A 27,569-nucleotide genomic window follows, 5' to 3' on the forward strand; every position below is an offset into this window, starting at 1 on the left:
TTGTTGATCTTCGGCCTCTCCAGCCTGTTGCAGCTGTTTCAACCCATTAAAGACCCAGCTTGCCTAAAAAGGAACTGTAGAATTTGTAAAACTAAACGATCCGTGTACGATTAAACACATGTTAACTACAATCTAATTTGGTCTTCTTGAGTTTGAATGTTGTGATTAGGCTACATAACATTGAACTATGTCTGTCGGTCATTCTAAGCCTTTACAGTACCGTTACTGTATTATATGATGTGATCTAATACATAATGGTGTATAAATTGAACGTCTTTTAGTGATGAAACTGAGTTGTTTTGTTGTGATTTCCCCTACTTCTCTCTGGAAATACCCCCAACAAAGGAAGGGGAGGAGGAGGGGTCTGACTGGGATTGACGTCACCAGTCTGGCAACAGCGTGAATGCGTCTGGCGGTCGCGTCGCCGATTGGTCGCTGGGTTTCGAGGCGGTCGGTGATTGGTCGGATCTCGACTGGGCCAAGCTACATATCCCTGCTGTAGATTCCATTTTGTTGCAATTCAGACAGACGGGAGGAGAAGTGGCATCATACGAACCACTTTACACCGTAACGAAAAATCCAACCTTCAACGGATTTAAGTGGGAAATTCAGCTTCGCTGGTCATTTCTACGTTGTTTCGCCGAGAGGTTTTAAAAGGCCAAACTAATATTCTGACGAAGGGCTTTCAACAACCAAGCCTGAAGGAGTCGGTAAGAAAACCCTATTGAGCTTCGTCGCCATATTGAGCCCAGTGTTCTCTTTGTTTTGGTCTCGTGCCAAAAGTAATATGACCCAGATGGGGAAAACTATGCTATTTAATTGACTATATGTTGTCGAGCTAATTAAGGCCAGTCGAATGTTTTAAAAATAACAACCATAGCTAAAGCATTCGGCTAGCTAGCTTGGCTAACTAGCCTGCTTTTTCAACTGGACAAAGCGACGATGGCTGCGCGAGGCGCACAAACAACAAAGTGGGATATAAGTCGCAGTTGCTTTTACGTAACGAGTTCGACACAATCGACTGTTAACGTTATACCAAACTGTATTTACGAGAACGTGGTAGCGAAGGTTATAATATGATGTGCCATTGTTTAAAAACCACCGATGTCTTCCTGTTGTGCAATGTTTTTAATGACGCACTTCAGAATTATGCGCACTATGCCCCCTTCTTCCTGCTCGAGAAAATAGTCTTGTTGTTGTTAATCGCCGATTTAACCAATACACCGACGAATCTCAGTAAGTCTTAATGCCAAAAGATATAGCATTAATAACACTACATGCTCCTGCAGTAATGTCTAGTTTTACTTTGCCCTTTTTGACTTGTAAATGTTTTTAGGCCATATGTTTTTACGTTCTTGGTCCTGTGTTATTTATTACCCTTGGATGTGGTATTTTATGATGTATTTGGTTGTCCTTTTTTGAAATGTTTCAGCTCTATAGCCCTGTTTTTATGTTTCCTTTATATGTAGGCTACTGTAATTATGTTGATTGTAACCTGGCTTGTAATTGTTGCCTTCTTGGCCAGATCACATTCGCAAAAGAGATATTGTATCTCAAATGTCTTATCTGGTTAAATAAAGGTTAAAAACATATTTTCCCTTTTTTTTTTTTTTTTTTTTTTTTTTTAACCCGATAGGTTTTCGACTTCTTGGAGCATCGTCGTGCGCCGAGGTGAATTGATGTTCAGCTCGGCTCCACGGGAAAACAACGCTCTTTGGCACATGAAAACCCCAGACCTCGCTGGACAACACAGTGCAGTGAGAAGTAGACAGAAGACTACTTCGAGGACCTGGAGCCCGATCGGACGAGGGGAAAGATTGAAGAGAGATCTCTGCTGCTGCCTAGTCGACTTTCTGACAACAAAGAGGTGAGCTAATGCTTGTTTTGCTTGCTGCTCTCGGGTGTGTGGTGGGGGAGGGGTGGCGCAGGCAGCAGCAGACTGGGCCATTGGTCTTTCTGCACGTAGCCTGGTCTTGTTTGTTTTCGACCTATGTTAGCCTACACGGTGAGCTAAATCTAATGTTTTTGTTTAGCTTTCCTTATTAAAAGCAACAACAACAACACAAATCATTGCCGAAGATGCCCCCTACAGGATTGCGTTAATTAAATTAGAATTAGACTACTATCTTTATCTTTCTTTAAGGGTGATCTGGTTGTAAAAATAAAACAATATCAGAAACTATATCAGAAAGACGTTGAAAGCAGCGATTGATAATCAATTAAATCTAATCTTTTTCTGCAAATTGCATCATTGGGAGGTTGATTCTGGCACTCAATATTACGGGTGGGCAATATATCGATTTTATATCAATATTGTGATATAAGACTGTATATGGCAAGGGTGTCCAAACCTTTTTGAATGGGGGCCAGATTTGATCATGTGAAAATACCTGGGGGTAGCTCTCAGAGTGCACCAGATTGATCCTCAGGGAAGCACTGTTGTGTGCATGTGTGAGTGAGTGAGCGAGTATGTTATTATTATTATATATTTTTAAGTTTAAATAAACCTTGCCTTTGGGTTAGTCACTCAATTTATTCTCTTGAGCTTGATTCCTTCCCGGCCTATCTGAGTTCTGTTGTATTGATACAGTGCATAGAAGTTATGGCAAACTAACATTGTTTAGTTTTGCAATCTCAAACTCAAAATGTATAGTAAATGTGTCGCTGATGTAATCGGTCACAGCTCGAAGTGGCGATGGGGTCTTGAAATTTATTGGGAGGGTCTTGAAAAAGCCTTGAATTTAACCTCAGGATTGCTGCATATACCCTGTTTATCTTTATTGTTTATTTGAGCAGGGACAGTACACAATAAATATATTGCACCAGAAATAGCTAAAAGCTAATTTGCCACTGTAGTCCCTGGGTGCACAGAGTCCTGGGGGAACAACAGTACATATCAAATACAGAAATAAAAGAAAATCCTGGTTTCTAAACACTCAAGATACATGATACAAAAAAATAATGAGACTTACTATTAGCGAGGTAATACACATACAATGTGCACAACAGTGAAATAGAACACAGAGGTAGATAGCAATCAACTAAAAATCACACAGTAGCAAATGAGGAGATGGTGAAAAATAAATGTCAGAACACAACAACATGACTAGAATGTTACAATTGAATTGTAACATTCTCGCGTTTTGTAGATGGTAATACATGCTTCTTCTCATCATGTCAGGTGACACCACGCAGTGTGAACGCAGTATGGGAGGTGGAGAGAGGTACAACATTCCAGTTTCCCACCCGGAGCGCCCCTTGCCCAAGAAGAACCACCAGCTGGGCAAGGCCAAGCAGAGGGGCCGCGATCAGATCGGAGCGGCAGCAGTGTCCGCAGGAGTGGCGGGGGCCCTACACCACCACCACGGCCACCGCCGGAGCGACAAGGGCGCCGCCTACCACCCCTGGTCTCCAGAGACGCGGCAGGCCGCGTCTGCCGAGAAGAAAAATGCTTCTGTCCGTTTTGCCACCAACTACGACCAGAATTGGGAGGGCGCCGTCTCTCACCTCAACACGCTCCTGGCCACCCAGGGGAGCCCGAGTTACGCGGGGCCCAAGTTCAGTGAGCCACCCTTGCCCAGCGTGTTGCCCAAGCCGCCCAGCCACTGGGTCTCCTTCCCTATAGGCTCCTGTGACAACCGGGAGATGATGGCCTTCGAGCTGAAGAGCCTCCTCAAGGTGCAGGCCTGAGATGGACTCCCCACACCTGACCTTTGACCTTTTAGAAAGAAAAAACGCATGAACTATGGTTCCTTTGAGGGCACCCACCCACCAGCAACTCTTCAGCGCTGTAATACTTTTAGCTATTTTTAGATTGCGTTCTTTGACGGGTAGGAGGAGGCGTTTGCGGTGATGATTTGCCGCAAATGTTTATCCGCCCTTTTTAGCCATACAACAAAAATGTTACAGCCTTGCAGCCTTGCTGGTGTGTCGGTGCTCTTAGTGGGAGTCAGTTTCGGTAACTAACAACAACAACAACTGGATTTCCTTTGTACTTCTGTGCTCTGTTATATTTTGTTTTGTACCTTTTTACGTTGGCTGTTCAAGCAGATCGAGTGGGCTTTTCCTCCCAACGAGAGGTGTGGTTTAGATATTCATAGTCAATCGTTAGAGCGCAATCTCTCTTTACAGTCCATTTCTGTGGACCGACATGCTTACTCATTGACATTCGTTTATGATAATCCTTTGGAGTGACATCTGAATCCTCAGGTGCTAAAGCATATTCGCATTGGTAGCATTCCTTCGACTAGGGCCTATATATATTATATATATATTAATATATATATTATGTATATATTAATATATATATGTATATATATATTTACTTTTAAGTGTTCATTTGGGATTTAAAAGCCACTTGACTGCAATTCTGCAGGGAAACAAGCTATCTTACTGGAGGGGATCAGCTGTAGTGAGTACAGGTCACAAGCATAACCTCAAACTGAAGGGTAATATGAGACCATGGCACACGGGCCTTCGGCTCTCAACTCCTGTACTTTTTTTTTTTATTGCGCTGTGCGCACTGCACTATAGGAGTTGAGTTTGCCCAAGGCCCGCGGCTCTCTATATCATAGCATTATTTTGTAAGTCCTTTTGTGTTGTAGGTAAAAAAAGATATATGGACTGTTTGTGTGTTAACCAAAGCAATGTTTTAGCTGTATATTTTCCACCGCCATCTTCGCATGGCCCGACCGACGCGGGTTACCAGTGCCACATCGACCTCGTCGTCGGCCCGAGTGGGCGAATAGATTTGGAGTCCCCCCGGCCGTTCAAATGTCCAATCAGTACTGTTGATGCTCTTCAGGCTCCGCCTCTTAAGTGGAATGCTGCAGCTCCAACACTGCGGAAGAGGACCAGACTTAAACAATGTGGGACTGTGACAGTTTCACCTGATCTTTAGCTCTTTAAGTCATGGTCCTGTTGGGCTGCATGCATTTTAAGCAAGGTGAGCAGAGCTGAAGGAAGCAAAAGAGATGTGGCCTCAGGGGACTGGTTGTGAGGCATAAGGCCAGTGTGGATGTGTTTACATGTATAAATAGGTCTGAAAGGTTGACCCATCCCACACAATCTCCACACACTCACTGCCTCTTGCCCCCCCCCCTCTACCCTCTTGCACTGCAATCAAGATTTGTTTTTCATAAGTTACAGACCGATATGCTATTTCGATGGTGGGTGCGTAATCGACTATCTCCTCTAGGGGTTGTAAATTATTGATGCAATCCTTTTATCGAGGCTCATTTTTCCTTTTCCCTTTGCAGAATTGGGCCCTGTAATGGCCAGCTTAAAGACGACAAAACAAAGTATGAGAGCGTGAAATGTTAAAAAGAGCCATGTATATAATGAAATGTATAAAATACTTGTAGCATATGTACATTCGCAGGCCGATTTTTAAAACCTGCTTGACAAAAGTATTTTTAGTAATAACACTGAATGTATGAGACATGCTAAGGACGTGTCTTGACTTCAAATACTGAATATTTTTGTTAAAAAAAAGATAAAGAAATACCTGCCTATAGCATTTGTCAGTACCCCTGCACTGTGTTCTCTTGCCAGTGACCTTGCACATGTTTTTATTGTTTTGTATTATGCACAGTGTAGGGTGAAAGATGCTAAGTGCAAATTAAGAAATGAAAAAAACTTCAATTTGAACCCAGCAGACTTTGATATGTATGAATTGTTTAAATGTATTTTTTTTTTTACTTTGAATGTGCTCGATAATTGAGTTTAACAAAACCTGATTGTGCCTATGTTGAATCCCTCAAAAAGAAGTTCTCAGCCCTACTTCGGGGTATTTTTTATTTTGATTGGGTAGCAAAGCAACTTCTTGACCAAAACGAACCAACATTCAATTCTCAGCTGTTCTTCCGCCAGCTGATAATTGAATTTGGACCCCATGCTTTTTTGTGAAGTACTACCTTCTATCAACTATTGTCAATATTTTTTTCCCCTTACAACAATTCATATATGTTAAAGTCTCCTTCAAAATTTTAAATATGTAACGAATTGGCTGTTAATTTATCCCTCTTGCTAATGTCACGAAATATGGAAAAGATATATGCCCCATTTGTAGAATTGGTTGTTAATTAGGCATTCAAAATGGAAATGTGAAACAATGCACTGTTTAAATTGGCAAAGAAAAAAAAAGATTCAAAGAAACAAATAAATCCCCTCCCCATCCCCCCTAAGCTATGTGTCTGTCTCTTATTGGAGTGTTTTCTATAGAATTTGTGCTTACAGCTCTGAGCAACATTCAGTTGATACCATATAGGGGGAAATGCACAAAGTTCCATTCAGTTGATTGTTTCCATGGCAAAATGAACTCATGGGTACGGAGCTGAAAATAGTTTGACTTGTAATCATTTGCAAACCTGCATTGCAGTCATAACCTGACTCTGCCAGATGGGGGCGGCATTGTTCACAAATTCACAATCCCTCCTTGTGAAACAAATGTGAACCAACCTACATCCATCTGGCAGCGTCAGGTTATTGCAGTCGTGCTCAAAATGTAAACCCAGTAACACTTGGTCAAAATCAAAATTCACCCATTTATTGACAACAAATTGTGGAATGAAACCACTAAAATTGAGATAATTTACAGACTTGTATACACAAAATAAATTCATGCAGCACACCTTGCATATATATCATGGCTGCATGTAACAAAATAAATAACCAAATCACGTGATTATATAATATCTCTATATATATTAATATATATAATCACGATTGTCCATTCTCACGCCAATTACGGTAAAGATGATTAATTGGAACCACCCTTACTTTGAAAGAGCAGCTGAAACATGCCATCCAAGGCCAGAGGACTTGTACTAACTTGAACCTGGGATCTCGGGGCCTGGAATTATTTTTTAAATCAAATTAAGTTTTTCTTGCCGTTTATCCAATGGACAAACAATAGAACCAAATTAATCAAAAACAAATACAGCTTCATATTATTAAATAGAAAATAGGGTTGTCATTGCGGAATAATGCTAAGTAACTCAAAGTACAAAAATATGAACTGGGAAAGCTAAACCGTCTCGGAAACCATAACATAATCCTGCAGTATGCAAATCCAAAAAATAAATCTATTCTATTTAACATATCTATTTCTATTCTAAACTAAAAACCGCTATCTTATGAACTCACTTAGAATGAACACCTCTTTAAATATGGATACAAAAATAATGGTCTCTGACTGCTGCTGCCCCCGTATGGCGGCAGATTCCACCATAATGTGATGAACTAGCGGTCCAATTTGAACATGGAGGTTAGTAGCCTGGGTAAACCCAGCCGCCACGTGACCTGCTCTCAGACCTGCTCTCAGTCACTACCTTGTGACTGTAAGCAGGGTAAGCCTGAGAGCAGGTCACTGGGGGCTGGGTTTACCCAGGCTAGGAGGTTAGCACTCTAGTAACTATACTTAAAGTCAAGCTGAACCCAAAAATGACTTATTTTCTTTTAGTTCAAATACCTGGGTATGCAGTGCACCTATTTAATAATGTATGCAAAAACAATCACAACAATCTAATTTCTTTAGTTTTTCACACTTTTTCACATCAAAAGTTCATTTTTCAAGATTTCATTGATAACAGTAATGTACAGTTTGCTGACGTCACCTAGTACTATCAAATTTCTACCCCATTTCAACCAATCATATCACGACATGCAGCTGTCAATCAAATCTTCATTTCAGGATAATTTTCTCTTCCAAATGAAGTAGAAAATGGCGCCTAGTGCCTGTCATCTGGCAGAATTCCTATCCCATAAACGAACTACTAACTTGGCCAATTGTTAGAAACATGAACAAAAAACAAAAACTATAATCTCTAAGAATGCAAAGAAATGTAACTGGCTCGTTAAAACGTGCATTCCAGGGATATCGTATTTACAGCAGCGATAATGGCGCACGCATCAGAGAGCTTGGTTGTCAGGGGTCGCACTTCGGAGATTCCAGGCCGACGTGCTGCACTCTCCGCTCGGCAACACGAAGGCAGCTGGTTGCCTGTGGCTCACTGAGCTCCACTCAGCCACTAACCTCCCGTCAAAAGGCTCTTCCCGAGGGGAGCGCCACAACACTGAATCCCACTCGATTTGGAGGCGGAACACGCCAGGATTGGCCAAAGCCTAATCCAGTCCCCAGAATTGTCAAATAAAATCATCGACATGATACTATGACCCGCCTCTCAACCTGTCATCTTAGACAAACTATGTTTTCAGTCTGAAACGGACTCATTATGCACGTGACGAACAGGTTCAGTTCGACTTTAAACGTTTTAACACAAACATCCTTGGAGACAGACTGAGAGGGCTTTGGAAGAGCGGACAGTTAGTGGCCTCCAGACTTCCGGCCTGCCCAGGACCTGGACCGAGAGCACGACCGAGACAAGGATCTAGAGTAGGAGCGTGATGGGGAGCGCCCTGAAGACTGTTTCTGGGAGCTGGAGGAGGGGTGGAGGTCTTCAGCTGGGCTGGGGGACCTGGACTGGCTCTTTCTGCCTTTGGGCCTGGATCTGGAGGGCGAAGAGGAGTGGGACACTGAACGGCTACGGGGAGGAGGGCCTCTGTACCTGGTGGGACAAACATTGAACCACAATTACTCAATGATAGGTGTGCGTCCAGTGAGACATATTAGCACAGTAACTCAAATTAATAACTCATTAACTCAAATCAACTCTCAATAACTGTCAAACTAGATGACGGTTTTGAAGTCATTCATCTAGTTTGACAGTTATTGAGAGTTGATTTGAGTTAATGAGTTATTCATTTGAGTTAGTGTGGACCAGTGATGTCACTGGTCCACACTTTAACACTCAATAACTGTCAAATTAAATGACAGACTTCAAAACAGTTTACAGTTTTCTGATATACTACTGATGTTCTAATGATACAAAGCTGGTTGAAGATGGGCGGAGTGTTCCAGTCAATGCAACCGTGCATACCAACGGCGAATTTTCGCTGAGCGTTATTGCAGCATTTATTTTTTTGAACCACGGTCGATTTGTCAGAAATTCGCTTCCGTGGGGGCATGGTGGTGCAGTGGTAAGCGCTGTCGCCTCACAGCTAGAAGGTCCTGGGTTCGATTCCCATCTGGGACGCTGTGAGCGCTGAAGGAATGCGTGCCCGTCCCCATGTCCTCGAGTGCCCGCCGCCCAGGTGGGGTCGTCAAAAGGGCCTTTCTGTGTGGAGTTTGCATGTTCTCCCCGTGCCTCCTGGGGGTTTCCTTCATATAGGAACCCCTACACCAAAACATGCAATATCCTGGTCGCTAAAGTGGTGCCTCCTCCGGTCGTTCGGGGCGCCTGTTCGGAGGGAGGGGAACTGGTTGGAATAGCGTGATCCTCCCACGTGCTATGTCCTACCGGTGAAGCTTCCCCTGTCAGGTGAAAAGAAGCGGCTGGCAAACTGCCCATGTCTCGGAGGAAGCATGGAGCCAGTTTCGGCTCTCCCCAGATTGGCAGAGGATGGAGCAGCAACCAGGATACATAAATTAAAATTAGCACTAACGGGGGATAAAAAATCTGGAAAAAAAGAAATTTGCTTCCGACGTGTACACATCTGTGGCTGTGATTGACAGGTGGGTCAAAACTCGCATCGCAATTTCATGCTGTATATTCGCATCGCTCTTGGTGTGTAACAGCCTTTACTGCTGCAGAGCAACACATTGACCTACCTTTCATTCTCATGGCTTCTGCTTCGCCTGTGACGCCCATAGGATCGAGAGCTACAGAGAGAGAGAGAAAACAACCATTTTTAAGAGATATATGTTTGGTAAATCATAACTTTGTTTTATGCACGTTATGAAAACATACACGTCAAATATACACATATTCATTGCACTGCTGAATAAACAGACAGCTCCCTCTCCACGGGTGTAGCTAGCACTATTCGAATTGTGGCAGTTTTGTAGCGCTTCTATTGATTTGATTGATTATATGATTTGATTGATTTTATTTCTTATATTTTATTCTCTTACTGATTGATTTGATTGATTATAAGATTTTTACGGATTTTATTTTCTTAATTTTCATTCTCTTATTCGCCTTTACTAATTTATTGTGTTTGTTGTATTGTTTGTTGTATTGTTTGTTTATTGTAATTTATTGTGTTTGTCGCCACCTAATGGGTCCCTAAAATAGCTTTTACACATTCAACAGCCACCATACTTTCACAGGAGATGGATCTGGCTTTGATACACGTCCCACCGTCAAAAAACGCAATTGACGACTTTAGTCGTCTTTGGCACTCAACGTTACTAAAGCAATTGACGACTAAAGTCGTCATTGGCACTCAATGAGTTAATGGGGTAACATTGATGATTCATCCTTTAGTGTATGTCATGTACACTACAGCACTAAGTGGAACTATGCCAGCAGCTGTAACGATTTTGAGGGGTCCACTATTTTATTTGGGTACTATTTTATTTTATTTTCCTAAATCTCAGGAATGTTATGAGCTATACAATTTGTGCAATAGAGCTTGTGTAATTCATGCCGAACAGGTTCTCTCTACTGTGGAGTTGTGCAATGTAAACGTCCTGTCTGTCTCTGTCTTTGACGTTGTTTTGTAACGCCGGGTTGCGGCTATGTGCACTTTTATGCCCAAGACAAATTTCCCTCGGGGACAATAAAGTATATCTCATCTCATCTCATCTCAAATACTTTCAATGCATTTAGGCTGAGTTAACAGGCTGTCCCATTGTTTTTATTTCCTCTCAGTAGAACAATATACACATTTTAAATAAAAGACGAAGAAATTCTGCACATTTATTTGGCGACCCAAATAGTCTCCTGTGACACACCTGTGTGTGTGTGCACAGTCTTTGGGAACAACGAGTTAAACTATGAATATGTTAATCCTCATTCACAGCCATGAATGTAAATTCTTAGGGCACGTTCACCCAAAGCATGTCTGTAGTGGTTTATTCTAAACCTGGAGTATTTATTACTCTTTTAATTTGATTCGTTTGAGCAGGTAAGAACAATTCAACAATTCAAACTGTTGTGCTCCAAATGACCGCACAGAGAGCGCTAATCCAAACGCAAGAGGAAACAACTTGCAACGCTTTATTGGTATAGACGGCACTTCCTTTTTCTCAGCTTCTTCTTCTGTGTTTTATGGCGGTTGGCATCCTTAAATGTTGCATTACCTGAATTGTATCAGCTTCACAGTGCTAACTATTTACAGTGTCCACTTTCTCAGCTGTTCAGCGGAAAACACTGACATAGCCTACTTCAATTTTTTTTTTAATGTAAAGATAGGCCTTTGCGTGGAATAACATACTGATAGTCAGCTTACTCTGTAACATGTAGCTTTTATTAGCCTCTCAGGCTAGCTCCCGATCAGACAACAACGCTTCCTACTACCCAGCGTGTGCACGTCTTTCCGACAGGGGTGGTTGTTATGGCAACTATCAAAAACAACAACAACTACTACTAACTACTACAATACATAAAGACCGAAATAGGCTAACTTGTTAATGTGTCTGTCGGAGACACGGCCTAACGTTAGCATTTAATATGAGCCGAATATCAGCCTGAGCTCAGCTATGTATACAGGAAGTAAACCGGATATCCAGGTGGGTTGTGATGGTTGTTATTGTTGTCAAGTTAAAACCGTCTATAAGGAGACGGATGTTGACATCTGACAGTCAGCACTTACTCATGTTTGGAAACTAAATTGACTGATGCTCATATTCAGCTATTTGTGTTCTTAACTAACTATACTACTACCTAACTAACTAACTGTTATTAACTGGTATGAACACCACAGACGGTAAATGGCAGAAAATAACAGAGTGTCCGTCATGGTTAACTAGTCTGAATCGCCAACCTTGTGGGTAAGGATGTGAAATGTAAGATCAGTGCCATGCCTGCTTAGTTTGGCCTGCAGTCATCATGAGCCGCTTTCACACCAGCCTTGAAAGAGGTAAACGTTACGGAATATGTGATCCACGTCTCCGATGTGAAAGCGATGAAAGCGGGGTGGTGAATAATTGTGTTACGCCTTTTGTTTCCGCCAGTGGAGGTAGTCATAGCGCCGTATCACCCTCCACTCCGCCTCCACCTGAAAAGTTATGCCTCCACGTTTGTATGTGTTTCATAGCGTAGGCTATGCTATGCAATGCTGTGAGAAATATACAATAAGTTGCTGCTGCATAAATAAAGGTTTTATTGAGGAAAAAAACGCATTTGGTACGGTTTTGATTTTATTTTATTTTTAATTACAATTAATCGATTGATTGCTCATTAACGTTACCAATGATCGAGTTTGGAATTTGTGGAAAATGTGCATCCCTACTTCCCAGCAGATTAACTTACTTCCTGGGGCTGCGGGACCTGCGTGGATCATAGCTGCGGCTCCGAGATCGCCTGCGACGGCCGTCCCGATCGTCGTCGTCGCCGCTGCGAGGGGAGTGGCGCTCCTTCGTCTTCATCTGGTTAGGTGCTGGATGGACACATGGCAATCGAGACACATGAGGTAAGATTTGACTCAATAGTTCACACATCTTTACAATCTACAGTCTTTGCCATCAGTGTTACGCCACTTAGATATGGATGAAAACGTACTCTTGCGGTCTCCCTGGGCGAACTGGATCTCAATCTGGCGCCCACAAACCCACTTGTGATCCAGGTTGTGAAGAGCATCCTCTGCATCGCGGACGTCCTCAAACGTGCTGTATCGTTAAGGCTTTTCATTTTTCAGATGTGGATTTTGGAAAGTTGGGACAGAATAGAAAGCTTGCAACATGCACAACATTTACAGAGACAAGGCTACAACACAGGCTGACGGCTCCACTCTGTCAAGGCACATACATGGAGCAACTGGACTGATATTGTCCAGTGCGGTTAAATATGAGACATTTTCAACTGGTCATTTAAAAGTTAAATAAATTTTACTATTATAATAAATTACTACAAAGTATAAAACTGGATCAAATAGGCCCACTTGTGATTTAGGAAAGTGTGAGGACACAAGACAAATATTGAGATGGTGATATGGTTTGGTAGGATACAAAAAGTTTGGCTCGTTACCTTTAACATGCTTGACCTTTGACCTTCAGCTTGCTCTTTATTGGCCTGGGAGAAGAACTTGAGGTTTCCTGCTTGTCTTTGCCCAATAAACTGCATTTCCTGGATTTGGTAGAGAAATGGAAGCCTGGGTGCTCTCTCTCTTTCTTCTCTCTGTGTCTTCATGCTTTTGATTTCTCTTTATTTTCCAAATTCCACTATTGCTCTTGTCACCTGGGTGTCTTTGGCTTGAATCTACGGTACTCTACAACCGCCTTTCAACTTTCTTTGGTGTGGGGTCTCCAGAACTGTATCTTTACCATTTCTGAGGCAACAACAGAAGAAATATTGGTTAGGAATATGTTTAAATCTGCATACAATATACTAAAATCAAGCAAAAAAATATTCCCATGAGCTAAACATTTGAAAATATAAAAACTAAAAGTTAGAATTAACAGTTTGCAATCCCTCAGTGAAAACACCATTTCCAATATGTGAAATTAAGAGTATAAAGGATATTGAATGTAAGCAAATCCTCTTGGCCGTCGTGTATTGAAGTCAAGTGGAACGTAGACATCTACAATAGGACCATAAGGACCAAACTCACGCCGTAACTCCTCTGGCCTAAAGTGTCATGAGATAAGGACATTTATTCTGCTGGCTAGCAGATTCATTTAGCTGGAGCCCAGTGTGCAGGTGCCAGCGCTGGATCATCTGACCATACATGTTATGCAGACAGACTTGCTTTCCCCAAAAAGAAGGTATTGTCATTTTTAGCTTGCAGCTGCAGTAGCCATGGAAGCCAGAAAGGTCCTGTATCGTATCATCATGTAACATTAGTAGTAAATAGAACTGGCAATATCAAAGACTACTAAAAAATTACCACAGCAAAAGTACTTTAACGGAGGCTATATTTATTTCATTTAACACTTGCAACGTGTTGGCAAATCAGCCTTGAGCACATAAAGCAAAATATAAAAGTAAAACAGCACAAAAGTGGTTCAGTTCCATCATGTGCTATGTAAGTAGCCTAACCTGTGTTTTTTGTGACATTATCTGTGGGGGGCATGAATGTGTATATTGGTATATTTTGAAGCCTATAGCCTACTCTCTCTCTCTAGTTGGCAATTTGTTTGCAGTAAAAAAAAAAACATGCAGTTTAGGTACACATTCCTAACTAAACTATAGGCAAAGGTAGGTTTAATCTAACTAAGAAGTTTAATTTAACTTTGCTGAATGCCTGGATAGAACGGGGGAATTTACCCCACCCTGACCCCGCCCCCAGGCTAACCCAGCGTCTATTGTGGGCGTTCCCGGAGCCTGTATGGGCGTTCCCGGAGCCTGTATGGGCGTTCCCAGACATGCGGACTGGAACATCTGTGACTGTCTGAGGTGGGCTGGATTGAGGATCGGAAGTTAGTTAAAAATAGATAGGCCAAATAAATGCAGCTATTAAAGGAGAATTTCGGTTTTTTTGAACCTGGAGCCATTTCCAGGCATTAATTATGAATTGGCCACTCACCTAGCGATGTCTGCAGCGTTTCTGGGCGTCCTAGCGTTGTTTTGAGATCAATATCGTCCAAGTCAGTGTAAAATGGAGTTGATTTGGGGCCAAGTGGTAGCCTGTATTTCCTGCATCTAAATAGCTATTTTTCTTCCCGTTTTCACCACATATCGCCATAATCAGATCCGTCAACATCCAGCCGAGTGTTATTTCACCCCAGGCTGTTTCCTGGACTGCACACGGATCAAATTACCTCAAACGTGATCTAGGTCACCAAGTCTCGTGAAGTCCCGCGATACTTTCCTGTCGACTGGCCAAATACAGGCAGGACGCTTTGCGGTCGTGGTTTTAGCGTAACCTATGTGGGGTTTGGCGTAACCTATGTGGGGTTTGGCATAACCTTCGTTATTTCGAATCCCACATAGGTTACGCCAAACCCCACATAGGTTACGCTAAAACCACGACCGCAAAGCGTCCTGCCTGTATTTGGCCAGTCGACAGGAAAGTATCGCGGGACTTCACGAGACTTGGTGACCTAGATCACGTTTGAGGTAATTTGATCCGTGTGCAGTCCAGGAAACAGCCTGGGGTGAAATAACACTCGGCTGGATGTTGACGGATCTGATTATGGCGATATGTGGTGAAAACGGGAAGAAAAATAGCTATTTAGATGCAGGAAATACAGGCTACCACTTGGCCCCAAATCAACTCCATTTTACACTGACTTGGACGATATTGATCTCAAAACAACGCTAGGACGCCCAGAAACGCTGCAGACATCGCTAGGTGAGTGGCCAATTCATAATTAATGCCAGGAAATGGCTCCAGGTTCAAAAAAACCGAAATTCTCCTTTAACACTGCTTAAACCTATATGGAGTTTTCTTGTCTACATAAATATTGACACAATAATATTATCAACACAGAACCATTATGATTTATGACGACGTTCTTATCACGTTCTCTGCAACAAGGCAATGCATAATAGCTCTTGGTTGTTCGTTAGGTATTAGCGAGCCATATATGTGTTATTAGCGTCAAATAACGGGGCTCGCTCGCAACGTTGTTAGCCATCTTGGTTAGCATTAGCTTGAGCTAACAGTCATTAGCTTGGACATGCTGCTGCATACACACACCAGCAGTAGAAACAACAACATACCTGGATTCGTCCGAGATGTTTCTAACGAAGAGAGAGGTGTTTGGAGGCCTTAGGTACCTCGCCATTTTAACAGACTGCTGCTACAATCTGGTGGCTGTAAATGAGGTTATTATTTAGCAGTATTTAGTTGCTCTTTGTAAAAAAAAAAAACCTAGGCAGCTGACTGACACACCGACTGGACTGGACTACGTGGTTATGTTCGTCTACTCGCAAGAGGGGGCGCTGCTGGACTGACAGCGAAGGCATGTCCCGCCCTACTCCACAAATACGTACACTCCGGCCTAAACATGGTCGTCCGTCAGAGCCTCGCCCCGCCCTCCCCGTGTGACGGCGGGTGGAACGCCGTCCTACGGGGAGGGGCCGCCGTCGGCTGACGGGGGCTGCTCGAAAATGTGACTTCACGGCGACGATACGTGCGTGACGACAGCTGCAGGAGAGTTGTGATTGGCCGTTGCCCTGGCTCTTCGTCGTAAAGTCGCCTTTCAAAGCATGATGTTAGATTATAACAACTAGTTGTGTGGCTTAGCCTTCCCAAATGTTGAGGGTCGTTTTTTAGAATTTAATACATAGAATTGGGAACGTTACATTCAATTTCATTCAGACTGCCTGGCACACAATCTCCGCCATTTTCACACGGAGCTTCCGCGGGGGAAGGGGAGGGGGGGGGCGTAGTGGCGTCCGAGCATGTGGGGCTCGCTGGCGCCGCCAGACGGCGAGACGGCTCCAATTCGAGGCGGACGGACGACCATGTTTAGGCCTTAACCTCGCTGCCCCATAGAGCCTGGCCTCCGTTCACAATTGATTTTGTCACCCTGCCTGGTTCCGGCCTAGAGCCCCGCCCTAGACAGGAAGTAACAAGCGGATATAGCTCGTCAACTTTTACGTTAACTTGACAATTAGACACAACGGCAGAACGGCGCAAACAACAAAACAAAAAGATGGACGTACCGAACGAAGGTTTTGAATAAGTTCTTGTAGAAACATTGCGGATTCACAATCTCACATCTTTTAAGCCAATACAGAAGCTTTGCATCAGACAATTAATCGAGGAAAGAGACGTCAAGCTAACGGCAACAAAGACGTTTTTTGGTGCACTTCCTTCCGGTGTTCATTCTGGTTCCGTGGTTTACGCCCCCATGACAAAAAGCGGGGTGGAAGGTGCCCAGACTAGTACACTCCAGGTAGGCAGAATCAGTTTGACAATTCCTCCTCCCTCGCTTTATCTTGGTGAGAGCTTAATACATCCATGGGTGAGAGCCGTTTCGAATGTAAAACTCTCGAAATACACAATGAAATCGCCAGAAACAAGGAACAGGAAAAGCGTAGGGAGCAGTTTTGTTGTGTTCACCAGGTTCTCAATGCGCCCCTCCCCCATCACCTCCCTCCCCCCGACCCCGCTCGCATTTCTTACCGCAAGGCATTCTGGGTATTGGGTGACGCGTAGAAGCGGCCATCATGAAAACGTTCTTGTAACAACCAAGAGTAACGTTAGCACTTAGCACTAGCAGTAGCATACTAGCCTATTTCCCGTTTATAATACTTTAAGAAGTTTAATTTACAAACAGAAGACTCGTATGTGCGGACGATATTATCACGAATATATGAAGTGGAACCAGGGCTCCGTTGATCAGAGGAAGAAGACTCACTGGACTCAGATGAATGGTTTAGCTAGCTGTGAAGCTAACGTTAGCTGTGAAGCTATTGGAGCTTTGAAGGAAGTTTGTCAGTAAAGTTCAGGAGGAAAAGTTCCTGTCACTGTGTGAAAATTAAAATGTCTAAAGTCCAGAAGCTGAGAGCTGTGGTGAAGCAGCACCTAACTGCGGGTGATGAAGATAAACTGCTGGATGCTGTGCGGTTACACAGAGAAGCCTTGCCTCCAGACCTCCAGCAGCTGTTAGTTCCCGCTGAGCAGCAGGAGTGGAGCCCCAGTCTCGACCAGGAGGACCCAGAGCCCCCAGACATTAACACATTCAGTGCCAAGGACGTCTGTGGACGTCCTAAAAAAAAGTAACGTTCAGTGCCAAGGACGTCTGTGGACGTCCTAAAATCATAATTCATATTATTCCATAATTCTGCTGTTTAAGGTCGTACCCAGCCAGTGAGCATGAATCCCTTCAAGGGATCACACGGCGCCACCTTAAACATCGTCACAGGAGCTGCTCCACCCACCTCAGATCCTTTACTTTGTACAGGAGACAGCGGAGAAAGCCGTGGAAACCGATGCATGCTTTCTGCCAGAGCCTATATATTGCTCCGTCTACAGCGAGAGTGGGCTCGGCTGCATCCGCGCTCACAACTGAGCTCTTATGCTTCTATCTATCTCCACACGATTTCCTAGAAAGGCAGCATCCGAAGCCGAACGGGCCAAGCCTTTTCGTTCAGTCGCGTTTGCCAGCGCGCATCATTTCCTTGATGCCCATCAAGGAAATGATGCGCGCAGCAAAGCTGGAATCTGTCCGGGGCAAAAACGAGTCGAGAAAGCAAACTCTGCGTGTGGGAGGAGCCCGCAGCTCAGAGGTGGAGAGGGGGAGGGGGGGGGGGGGGGGGGGGAGAGGGGTGTGTGACACACACAGGCTGCACAGAAACCACACCACACGCCACCACATCAGAAAACACCAGCCAGAGTCCACCCGATCTGTGCTCGAAATTAGAGTGCAAAAGGTATTCATAAAAGGGGCTATAACTTGGAAAGAAAAAAAAAACGACAGAAAACCCATGAAAGTGCACTTTTTTGAGAGGCTGTAATTTCATAATGGAACTGTCTAGAAACAAAATTTCTTCTTTGGAAGAAGCAGGAGTGTTCAATCTTTCATTAAAGTCCAGCCCCGTTAATATAGCCATAATAGAAAAAATTCTATAGCTGTTTTCAACTGAATGGAAGTGAATCTGGCACAGGCTCCAGACAATTTTACTGAAGCGCTGTGGCACTGAATGTGTTAAAGAGGAACCCCGGACCAGTCAGGAGGGACCAGAGCCCCCAGACATTAAAGAGGAACAGGAGGAACTCTGGATCAGTCAGGAGGGAGAGCAGCTTCAGGAGGGACCAGAGCCCCCAGACATTAAAGAGGAACAGGAGGACCTCTGGATCAGTCAGGAGGGACCAGAGCCCCCAGACATTAAAGATGAACAGGAGGAACTCTGGATCAGGAGGGAGGGAGAGCAGCTTCAGGAGGGACCAGAGCCCCCACACATTAAAGAGGAACAGGAGGAACTCTGGATCAGGAGGGAGGGAGAGCAGCTTCAGGAAGGACCAGAGCCCCCAGACATTAAAGAGGAACAGGAGGAACTCTGGATCAGTCAGGAGGGAGAGCAGCTTCAGGAGGGACCAGAGCCCCCAGACATTAAAGAGGAACAGGAGGAACTCTGGATCAGGAGGGAGGGAGAGCAACTTCAGGAGGGACCAGAGCCCCCAGACATTAAAGAGGAACAATGGATCAGGAGGGAGGGAGAGCAGCTTCAGGAGGGACCAGAGCCCCCACACCTTAAAGAGGAACAGGAGGAACTCTGGATCAGGAGGGAGGGAGAGCAGCTTCAGGAGGGACCAGAGCCCCCACACCTTAAAGAGGAACAGGAGGAACTCTGGATCAGGAGGGAGGGAGAGCAGCTTCAGGAGGGACCAGAGCCCCCAGACATTAAAGAGGAACAGGAGGAACTCTGGATCAGGAGGGAGGGAGAGCAGCTTCAGGAGGGACCAGAGCCCCCAGACATTAAAGAGGAACAGGAGGAACTCTGGATCAGGAGGGAGGGAGAGCAGCTTCCACGGCTGGAGGAGGCTGATATCACCATGTTCCCATTCTCAGTTGTCCCTGTGAAGAGTGAAGAGGAGGAAGAGAAACCTCAGTCCTCACAGCTTCATCAAAGCCAAACTGAAGAGAACAGAGAGGCAGAGCCTGTAGCCACCTGCTCAACTGAACAGATGAAAACAGAAGCTGATGAAGAGGACTGTGGAGTATCAGAACCAGCCAGGAACTTTATATACTTACATCTAGCTAGTAATTCACAACCAACTAGTGATGACAAGACATCAGACTCTTCTGAGACTGAAGACAATGATGGTGAATGGGTGGAAACTAGTGAACTTCAGTCAGGTTTAGGCTCACAGAAAAACAGTGAAGTTCCAAGGAAGAAACACTTCAGCTGCTCAGTTTGTGGTAAAAGATTTGCAAATGAAGCACACTTGAAGAGACACATGATAGTCCACACAGTAGATAAACAATTTAATTGTTCAGTCTGTGGTAAAGGTTTTGCTCGTAAAGAAAACTTGAAGACACACATGGTAGTCCACACAGGAGATAAACAATTTAATTGCTCACTCTGTGGTAAAGGTTTTGGTCAGAAAGAAAACTTGACGAGACACATGATAGTCCACACAGGAGATAAACAATTTAATTGCTCAGTCTGTGGTAAAGGTTTTGCTCGTAAAGAAAACTTGAAGACACACATGGTAGTCCACACGGGAGATAAACAATTTAATTGTTCAGTCTGTGGTAAAGGTTTTAGTCATAAAGGAGCCTTCAAGACACACATGATAGTCCACACAGGAGATAAACAATTTAATTGCTCAGTCTGTGGTAAAGGTTTTGGTCGTAAAGGAGACTTGAAGAAACACATGGTAGTCCACACAGGAGATAAACAATTTAATTGTTCAGTCTGTGGTAAAAGTTTTGGTCAGAAAGGATCCTTGAAGACACACATGGTAGTCCACACAGGAGATACACAATATAATTGCTCAGTCTGTGGTAAAGGTTTTGGTCGTAAAGGATACTTGAAGAGACACATGGTAGTCCACACAGGAGATAAACAATTTAATTGCTCAGTCTGTGGTAAAAGTTTTGGTCGTAAAGAACACTTGAAGACACACATGGTAGTCCACACAGGAGATAAAGATAAACAATTTATTTGCTCAGTCTGTGGTAAAAGTTTTGGTCGTAAAGAACACTTGAAGAGACACATGATAATCCACACAGGAGATAAACAAATTTAATTGTTCAGTCTGTGGTAAAAGTTTTTGTCAGAAAGGAAACTTGAAGAAACACATGATAGTCCACACAGGAGATAAACAATTTAATTGTTCAGTCTGTGGTAAAGGTTTTAGTCATAAAGGATTCTTGAAGACACACATGGTAGTCCACACAAGACAGTAAACAATTGAATTGCTCAGTCTGTGGTAAAGGTTTTAGTCATAAAGGATCCTTGAAGACACACATGATAGTCCACACAGGAGATAAACAATTTTTTCGCTCAGTCTGTGGTAAAAGTTTTGGTTGTGAAGGAGACTTGAAGACACACATGATAGTCCACACAGGAGATACACAATTTAATTGCTCAGTCTGTGGTAAAGGTTTTGGTTGTAATTTGTAAAGGACACTTGAAGAGAGAAACATTTAACTCAGGGTTCCCACGGCCATGGAAAACCTGGAAAAGTCATCTTGTTTTCCAGGCCTGTAAAACTCATGGAATTGTTCAAATCCTTGAAAGTTGATGAAAAGTTGTGACATTTTGTTGTGTGTAATGCAATTGTTCCAGTAATCTTCCCGTGTATAACCTTCCATGTAATGTAACATAAAGGTAATGGCAAATGTATTCTCTGTAGCTATTGACGTAACGTAGCTCTAACTTGTTTGTTGATTTTAGTGCTTCTTGTATTTTATATTAATATTTTTGTGGAAAATTCCTGTTATAGTTCAATAGCTTCCATGATGCAGTAAATGCACTAAAAACCAATATAAGGAGAAGCTGTGTCTATTTGTCTATAATAATCATTTCTGGTATTTAAAAACAGTACAAAAGTGTAGGCTACTACTGTATTACTGACTCAAGAAATATGGGGGGGGGGAAACAATGTTTATCTTGAAATAAAAAAAAGTTTATGTTCAAATAAATAAACCAAGTAGTTATATAAGCTCTCTGGTTGTATTGGTTTGCCACGCACGTGATTTTTAGTATTTTAATATATTCAAACAAATATGTTTTGTTTAGAGGGAATATTCAAATATGATTTTGGGGCTATTTTGACAGCCCTACATCCCCCGCTCCAGAATCTCATCTAGCCTGATACGGGCTCTGCTGGGGAGTGCACTAATGCAGACAGGTGGAGCAGAGGAAAGGTGGGGAGGGGGGATCCTTAGGTCCTAACTAAAGGATAGTGTCTGTCAGACACTATCAACATGCCAAAAGTGAAGAGTTACTACCATCCTGGATGTGTTGTTGTACTTGCTCCATACAGCCTGTAGTCGGGTTCAGGAGCACTGAGGAGGCTGATTTTTGGACAAAATAAATTAAATCTACTTTTTTCCCTACCACCTCCTCCTTTGTTACAGCAGAGTCTACCACAGTAACATAGCCTAACCAAAACCACCAAGAGCAACCAACACTAAACCATTTCATTGTATTCATGCTTTATTGGCTCACATCTCTTGCAACCTTGATTCAACACATTAAAATGGTAAAATAAGCTTCGATTCTCATACAGACAATAATTTAAATAAATACCATATTTATCATCAACAAATGTGATAACCAGTATCATTGAACAAAGGCCTACCGGCTTCTTGACTTTTTCTGGCGCATTTGACTCCCCCCCCCCCCTCCCCTCCCTATCCTTTTCAGGGGAGGCCATGTTTAAATATGCATCAATAAGTAAACAGTTAACAGCTGATTATTTTCTTTTGGCATCATCACATTCATTTGTGAAAACTAAATTTTTATTATACAATCATTTCTGCAAAGTGCTTTGTGACAATATGCCTCACAAATAGGTTGTAATGTATTTTTATAGTCTTTCTTCAATAAAAGAAAAACAACTTTTTCAGTTGGTCGCACAGCACATGATTTGGTCACTCACTCTCTCTCTCTCTCTCTCTCTCTCTCTCACACACACACACACACACACACACACACACACACACACACACACACACACACAAGGAGGCATATGACAAGACTGATCAGTGATGTCACACACAATGAGGCATTTGTGACAAGACTGATCAGTGATGTCATAGGGGGGGGGCACACACGCACACACACACGCACAATATCCTACATCAACGTACCCCTACTGTGCGTAGGCAGCAGGGTGATTATCGGAAAACTTGCCATTTTATGCATCTGGAACAACATTCCTCTGTAAATCTGAATAAACAACAAATAAACAATAAAACATTTTATAATTTACTTCCCCAAATATGTCTCTTAATAAAAACAAATTAATTATTTCTTCATTTTGTTTTTAAAGAGTTTTAAACACTTTTTTGTGTGAAGCATCTTGCAAAAAATGCGAAAATGACCTGTATCTCAGTCTGATCTTTCTACTTTGGCTAGCTATTAAGGCCAAAAAACATCAAACTATCATAAAAAAACATACACCTATATAATGCCCCAAGTGTTGTTTCATTACTCATGAATGAGTTTTATTCTTAATATGTGTAAAAGGATGAGAAAAAGAACAAGATAGTCTTGTATCCATGTTGTCGTCAACCCTGTTGCTTTTAACGAAAACACCCCTTAAGACATAATGGACTGTTCCAAAAGTTGTAGCATTTCCAGGAAGTGACATCACCTGCCTTTTCTAAAGATGATGGTGGAAAGATAAGTAAGTGACATCTGCTTTTAATGAATTTTCTTCAAGTTTTGTAAAGTCTGACAGAGGGGGACGAGCACGCTGTGTCAGCCCTGTTACCAGAAAAGCATACATTAAAAAGTGATTTGTTTGGAATTTTAAATGTAGATATATAAGATAATTTCGGCCTCTCATGAATGAGACTGCCAACAACATTTTTCGTCAACCCTGTTACCATTCTAGGGTAACGGGGTTGACGAAAGTATGCTTTTGTGTGTACATGAAAATAAACTTTTCTTGCCAATAGTAGGCCTATTTAGAGAATATATAGCCTACATGTTTTTACAGTTTCATCCCTAAATATTATGGTTTTCTATTTATTAAACTGTTGGCTAAAGTGTGTTGATGTTACTGACTATAGGTCTACTAATCTATATTAACACATTGACTGCCAGCCGTTTTTTTCTTGCTGTAGGTAGCTTCTGCCAAGCCGTTTTTTGAGGATTGTGGCTCATTTTACAAGCGCCGAGGATTATTTTCTGCTTGGAGTTTGTGAACATACAATATCTCAAAAGTACTAATAGAATGTGTACTTTCTCTGTCTAAAAGAGTTAGTTTGTAGAGTTAGTAGTTATGTAAGCATTATCAGTTGAATACAGCATGGTTTTAGCATGAGAAAAAATATTCAGAGATAAACGGCTTTTTGTGAAATTCGATAGAGCTGTCACTTTAACCATTCATTTTTGGCTCTCTCTCTCTCTCTCTCTCTCTCCCTCCCCCTCTCGCTCTCTCTCTCTCTCTCTCTCTCTCCCTTCCCCTCGCTCTCCCTCCCTCTCTCTCTCTCTCTCTCTCTCTCTCCCTCCCTCTCGCTCTCCCTCCCTCTCTCTCTCTCTCCCTCCCTCTCGGGAGGGAGACGCACTAGGTTTAATCCTAGTGAGAGGGGGAGAGGGAGAGAGAGAGAGAGAGAGAGAGAGAGGGAGGGAGGGAGAGAGAGAGAGCGAGAGAGAGAGAGAGAGAGAGAGGGAGAGAGCGAGAGGCAGAGTTGCCTCAACTCCTCCCTCTTCTTGGCTGCCGCGGCCGTCACAGTCTCAGTGCTTTTGCTGCTCTCCTGTGCCTGTCTGCAGGCTGCTGTTTGAGGAAGTCGGCATGGACTCGCTCGCTTCTTGGGAGTTTTGGTTGAGAGAAGCTTTTGCGATTCTGGTCATATTTATGCTGCGTGTTTCAAAGTGTGTTCCACCTGTAATGTATTATGTAAATTTGCAATCCCGCATCGCCAGCAATCAGTGCGAAAACGAGAGCGTTTTCCCCCAACCATTTTCATGAGAATGTAATACTGTAAAATCGCCTCGCCATTTCCTTGAATGGCTTTGCTCCCTTTTTCTTTGATTTCGCTCGTCTGGGGGAGCACTGTCAACACTTAGTGGGTCGGTAAAATAGATTATACACATTCAATACCTCCAATAATTGTACAGGAGACGTAAAAGGGATTGATCAACGCCCCACCGTCAAAAAAAAAAAAACGTTTTTTTTGACGTATCCATACGTCGCTGGCAGTCAAGCGCTGGATTTTTTTTGACGTATCCATACGTCGCTGGCAGTTAACGTGTTAATACACTATCAGTGCATTGGGTTTTAGAAATGTGCTTTGTAAATCAAAAAAAAATAATAATAATAATTGTAGGAAGGTTACTGTTAACGATAGATTGATTTATGTATTTGGGTTTTATTTTATTAGGATGCCCCTTTCTGCAGCTGAGAAACAGCGGCGATACAGAGAACGCAGAGATGCTGATCCTGATCGACGAGAAGACTATTTAGGAAAAGAGAGGGCAAAATGTAGAAAGGACAGAGACACGGGAAAAAGGCTGTCCGTTAGTGAACTAAGTGACAGAGAAGAAGTGAACGAGAAGAGTCGCGAACGGGATGAGCGACTTTTGAGCCCCCGTAGTGGAGGAGGGGTGAGGCGTCCTGCACTGGTGGAGGAGCGGAGGGAACGGTGAGAGATTTGGAGTCTGACCATAGATTGTAGGTACAGAGGGGCTGTCTGGTGTACTGCCCTGTAGGCCAGAACCAGTGTTTTGAATTTAATTTGTTTATCCAATGGACAAACAATAGAACCAAATTAATCAAAACAAATAGAGCTTCATATTATTAAATAGAAAATAGGGTTGTCATTGCGGAATAATGCTAAGTAAGTACAAAAATATGAACTGGGAAAGCTAAACCGTCTCGGAAACACAACATAATCCTGCAGTACGCAAATCCAAAAAACAAATCTATTCTATTTAACATATCTATTTCTATTCTAAACTAAAAACCGCTATGTTATGAACTCACTTAGAATGAACACCTCTTTAAATATGGATACAAAAATAATTGTCTCTGACTGCAGCTGCCCTCGTGTGGTGGCAGCAGATTCCAATGAAAAATAAAAAAAATAAAAAATACAAATAGCCCCCCCCCCCCCCCCCCCCCAGCCGTTTGGCCAGTGAAGTCCCAACAATCTACAAAAACATGCAATAATATAAAATCATAGATAGAAAGTTGAATCATACACAATAAATAAAACCAAAAGTAAAGGGTTTAGCCTTCCCAATGGCCAAGGGCAGAATCTGTTATTCTGACCTCATAATAAGCACTGAGGCGGGTGGTCAGAAAGTCAAATAACATTAAAATACATCGTATGCTTTGGTGCGATGTAGGATTTTGTCTTTCAATATCCTCGTTGCAGCCTCGCTTGGTGTTGTTGCTTCTCACAGGAGGAATGTGTCCCTGTAACAGAGAGCCCAACATGAGCGCCTGGCCAATCCCGGCGCTTGACTGCTGCGTAGGCGGGCACAGGGCGTGGTTTTTGCGTAACCAAATAAGCCCCCCCCCCCGCGTCGACCCCGCTCGCATTTCTTACCGCAAGGCATTCTGGGTATTGGGTGACGTGTTGAAGCGGCCATCATGAAAACGTTCTTGCTTGTAACAACAAAGAGTAACGTTAGCACTAGCAGTAGCATACTAGCCTATTTCCCGTTTATAATACTTTAAGAAGTTTAATTTACAAACAGAAGACTCATATGTGCGGACGATATTATCACGAATATATGAAGTGGAACCAGGGCTCCGTTGATCAGAGGAAGAAGACTCACTGTCACTGGACTCAGATGAATGGTTTAGCTGTGAAGCTAACGTTAGCTGCGAAGCTATTGGAGCTTTGAAGGAAGTTTGTCAGTAAAGTTCAGGAGGAAAGGTTCCTGTCACTGTGTGAAAATTAAAATGTCTAAAGTCCAGAAGCTGAGAGCTGTGGTGAAGCAGCACCTAACTGCGGGTGATGAAGATAAACTGCTGGACGCTGTGCGGTTACACAGAGAAGCCTTGCCTCCAGACCTCCAGCAGCTGTTAGTTCCCGCCGAGCAGCAGGAGTGGAGCCCCAGTCTCGACCAGGAGGACCCAGAGCCCCCAGACATTAAAGAGGAACCCCGGACCAGTCAGGAGGGAGAGCAGCTTCAGGAGGGACCAGAGCCCCCAGACATTAAAGAGGAACAGGAGGAACTCTGGATCAGGAGGGAGGCACCAGAGCCCCCAGACATTAAAGAGGAACAGGAGGAACTCTGGATCAGTCAGGAGGGAGAGCAGCTTCAGGAGGGACCAGAGCCCCCAGACATTAAAGAGGAACAGGAGGAACTCTGGATCAGGAGGGAGGGAGAGCAGCTTCAGGAGGGACCAGAGCCCCCAGACATTAAAGAGGAACAGGAGGAACTCTGGACCAGGAGGGAGGGAGAGCAGCTTCAGGAGGGACCAGAGCCCCCAGACATTAAAGAGGAACAGGAGGAACTCTGGATCAGGAGGGAGGGAGAGCAGCTTCAACGGCTGGAGGAGGCTGATATCACCATGTTCCCATTCTCTGTTGTCCCTGTGAAGAGTGAAGAGGAGGAAGAGAAACCTCAGTCCTCACAGCTTCATCAAAGCCAAACTGAAGAGAACAGAGAGGCAGAGCCTGTAGCCACCTGCTCAACTGAACAGATGAAAACAGAAGCTGATGAAGAGGACTGTGGAGTATCAGAACCAGCCAGGAACTTTATATACTTACATCTAGCTAGTAATTCACAACTAACTAGTGATGACAAGACTTCAGACTCTTCTGAGACTGAAGACAATGATGATGAATGGGTGGAAACTAGTGAACTTCAGTCAGGTTTAGGCTCACAGAAAAACAGTCGAAAAACAACGATAATCCACACAGGAGATAAACAATTTAATTGCTCACTCTGTGGTAAAAGTTTTGCTCGTGAAGAACACTTGAAGAGACACATGATAATCCACACAGGAGATAAACAATTTAATTGCTCAGT

The 27,569-nt window shown here is 43.3% G+C and overlaps 2 protein-coding genes across 2 annotated transcripts; one reads left to right on the forward strand and one right to left on the reverse strand.

Moving 5' to 3' along the window:
• Positions 1-531: 531 nt before the first annotated feature.
• pnrc2 (proline-rich nuclear receptor coactivator 2) lies at positions 532-6,185 on the forward strand. Its single transcript, XM_083662573.1, has 3 exons — positions 532-710; positions 1,637-1,867; positions 3,182-6,185. Exon 3 carries the CDS (start codon positions 3,208-3,210, stop codon positions 3,688-3,690), a length of 483 nt encoding a protein of 160 aa, XP_083518699.1. The 5' UTR covers positions 532-710; positions 1,637-1,867; positions 3,182-3,207; the 3' UTR covers positions 3,691-6,185.
• Positions 6,186-8,326: 2,141 nt separating this feature from the next.
• Positions 8,327-15,733, reverse strand: LOC310799899 (uncharacterized protein; the record flags this gene model as incomplete). Its single annotated transcript, XM_083662507.1, has 6 exons — positions 8,327-8,567; positions 9,671-9,721; positions 12,318-12,444; positions 12,567-12,673; positions 13,527-13,631; positions 15,669-15,733. The coding sequence occupies 6 exons, from the start codon at positions 15,731-15,733 to the stop codon at positions 8,327-8,329; spliced, it is 696 nt and encodes a 231-aa protein (XP_083518633.1).
• Positions 15,734-27,569: the final 11,836 nt, after the last annotated feature.

Source organism: Poromitra crassiceps (genome assembly GCF_964638095.1).
Source record: "Poromitra crassiceps genome assembly, chromosome: 29".
In the NCBI taxonomy this organism is placed as follows: Eukaryota; Metazoa; Chordata; class Actinopteri; order Beryciformes; family Melamphaidae; genus Poromitra; species Poromitra crassiceps.